The sequence below is a fragment of the Triticum dicoccoides genome, chromosome 6A, assembly GCF_002162155.2.
Source record: "Triticum dicoccoides isolate Atlit2015 ecotype Zavitan chromosome 6A, WEW_v2.0, whole genome shotgun sequence".
NCBI classification, from domain to species: Eukaryota; Viridiplantae; Streptophyta; class Magnoliopsida; order Poales; family Poaceae; genus Triticum; species Triticum dicoccoides.
This window is the reverse complement of record NC_041390.1, coordinates 478,425,186-478,427,703: the sequence shown is the minus strand read 5'-3', so window position 1 is coordinate 478,427,703 and position 2,518 is coordinate 478,425,186. Positions and strand designations below refer to the sequence as shown.

Here is a 2,518-nt window from a genome sequence, read left to right as displayed (position 1 = left end):
CAGATCTTGATGGGCTAGGGCCCATACCGGTTCAACATATATATATCATAATTTGGGGCTCTGAGCTTCAAACACGCATATGTGCATGCTTATCCTGCATATAATGGCTGTCATCGAAGGGCAGTGATTCAAATAAATCACGACTCATATATGTTAGAACTTGCATTCTACTGCTAATGGATATTTTGAGTGTCCATATCATGGGCAGAATATGCATTCTAGTCAATTAGCTTGTATGATGCTTTGAGGACCAACAAGTTCTTGTAGTCTATGCAACATAGAAGAGCTTCATTAAAATTCACTGCATCCCCAAATATGTGAAATGATAAGGCTGCTCTTTGTTACTCAAAAGTACCCTTTCCATTAAACTTATTATCTGACTCAAATTCATATTGAGACGCATAAGGAAAACGCATCCTAATGGCTCACATTTTATCCTTGGCATCAGCATTTAGAAGATCCCAAAAGCAGCCACGTTCATCTGGTAAAGTGCTGGCTGGGAGCACCTAAATTGTATCTTCTGCGGAATATATCCGGTGTTCGCCTTCCAACTGCTGTTATCATCAACGGATGCTACTGCTGGTTCATTTAGATATGCGCAGCTGCTCTTCCTCCACCTGCACTTCCAAACTTTCAGAAGTTAGTATGTAGTTCCATAGTTTCTGTTTTTCATCGGTTACGGAAATATGGCCAGACGTTGTAATTTGTAAAGGTGTGCCCTCCATGTCAAGATCACCATTAGAACGAAGAAAAAAGAATAGCTTACCAATGCTTGATGCCAATTTGTATCTCAATGTTCCTGGCGATCTCTCCCTCCTCCATCATCTCGCTTGTCTCTGCTTTCTCGTCTATAATCCCGTCTATCCTTTGTACAAAAAGCATGTAATCTTCTTGCTGCTCTTAACAGAGTTTGAGCAATCCAAATTAATTATACAAACACAAATGGCAAAGGTATCGAAATGACACTGTCATACAATATTCTTTCCATGTACTACCTGTATAATAATGTCATACTAAGGTTTACAGAGCTTATGCTGTTTTTTTTCGATTTAAAGCGGGTATGCAGTTAAGTATAAACTAGGTAGTAAATGAAATGGGATCATCAAATTATTAACAGAGTATTCTTGACCGACGATGAGGGGTAACAGTATACTTGCCTTGAGAGTCTTGAGTTTGATCCTTGCAGCCTCCTTCTCGTCATCGAGCCGGCGTTCCTCTTCCTCCAGCTTCTTTCTCCTCCAGAAACGGTCGATCTCCGCCCGGGTGATGCTCTGGACCGGGCCTGCCATCCTTCCCCGGCGAACACAAGGACCTTTGATCATCTTCATGGCCGCGCACCCTTTGATCATCTTCTCCCTCTCTATAGAGTTGAGTTCAGCTCAGCAAGCTTATGAGGAGAGTGACATGTCAGGTGTCTATCCACTCTTGTCAACCATCGGTCTCTTGAGCATCTGGTGTTTGCTTTTGGAGTTGGGAGTCACCGGTGGAGAGCTTCTGTTCAGGAAGAGTGCACGCACTCTGCTAACATGGACCCCCTCTAGCAAGCACCAACCATTGTACGTGTACTATCCAACTCCCGTCTCCTAGTTAGTGGAATGTTGCTAGTGCCTAGTGGGATGTACATGTACGTACCGTTTGGTGCACTCTATTCTAAACTCTTTCACTTTCGCGTAATGATTTCATCCGAGTTTGAATCATGAGTATGCAATTGCTTGTCCTTATGGGCCTAGGATATAAGGTTGCCGTGAGTGCGTTAAGACTGCTGATGTTGAATTATAGCCATGCCACTGGGATCATGTGACTTAATTGTAATGATTGCCAGAAATATCTTAATACAGGCTAAATACACATCTCCACTGAAAGAGTACTGGATATGGATAATTACCAAGAAACGTAACACCCTCTGATGACCATTCGGCATGAGTGGTGAGCTATTCCAAAAGAACAATGAACCATACTCGCCCTCCATGAATAATACAAGCGCCGGATCATCGTCACACAATGCTTTGCAAAGTTCACATGCTAACACGAAAGTTCAAGGACGACAAAGGTCGCTCATAATTCGAGAGATTTTTAACTCAAACCGCCACATCCACTTTGTATATTGGTTAAAAGTGATCGTCTTGATTTCTGAATGATAAGAACAGCCACTCAGGAACGTCTTACATTACAGGACGGAACGAGTAAAAAACAAGCCCTACTTCAAGCCGATCAGTGAGGACATTGGTTAGTGTAACAGAATACATCATAAAGAAGCCCTCCGTTCCAAAATAGATGACCCAACTTTATACTAAAGTTAGTACAAAATTGAGTCATCTATTTTGGAACGGAGGGAGTATGACTGTATGAACTGTATGAACTGTACCATTGGTGATCAAATACCTGACTAAAAAGCATCTGAAATTCCCATTTTCAGTACCCAGTACACTTAGCTGAACAAGCGTTCGTTTATCTGAACTAGAGAAACCTACGTCGTTAGCCTAACACAGCAGGCCGCGGATTAGCTTATTAGACTGAA

The 2,518-nt window shown here is 42.1% G+C and overlaps 1 protein-coding gene across 1 annotated transcript; it reads right to left on the bottom strand.

The window, feature by feature from the left end:
- Window positions 1-329: 329 nt before the first annotated feature.
- Window positions 330-1,328, bottom strand: LOC119315921. The gene is made up of 3 exons (XM_037590360.1): window positions 1,154-1,328; window positions 767-899; window positions 330-617 (listed from the first exon to the last, which is right to left on the bottom strand). Exons 1-3 carry the CDS (start codon window positions 1,326-1,328, stop codon window positions 452-454), a joined length of 474 nt encoding a protein of 157 aa, XP_037446257.1. The 3' UTR covers window positions 330-451.
- Window positions 1,329-2,518: the final 1,190 nt, after the last annotated feature.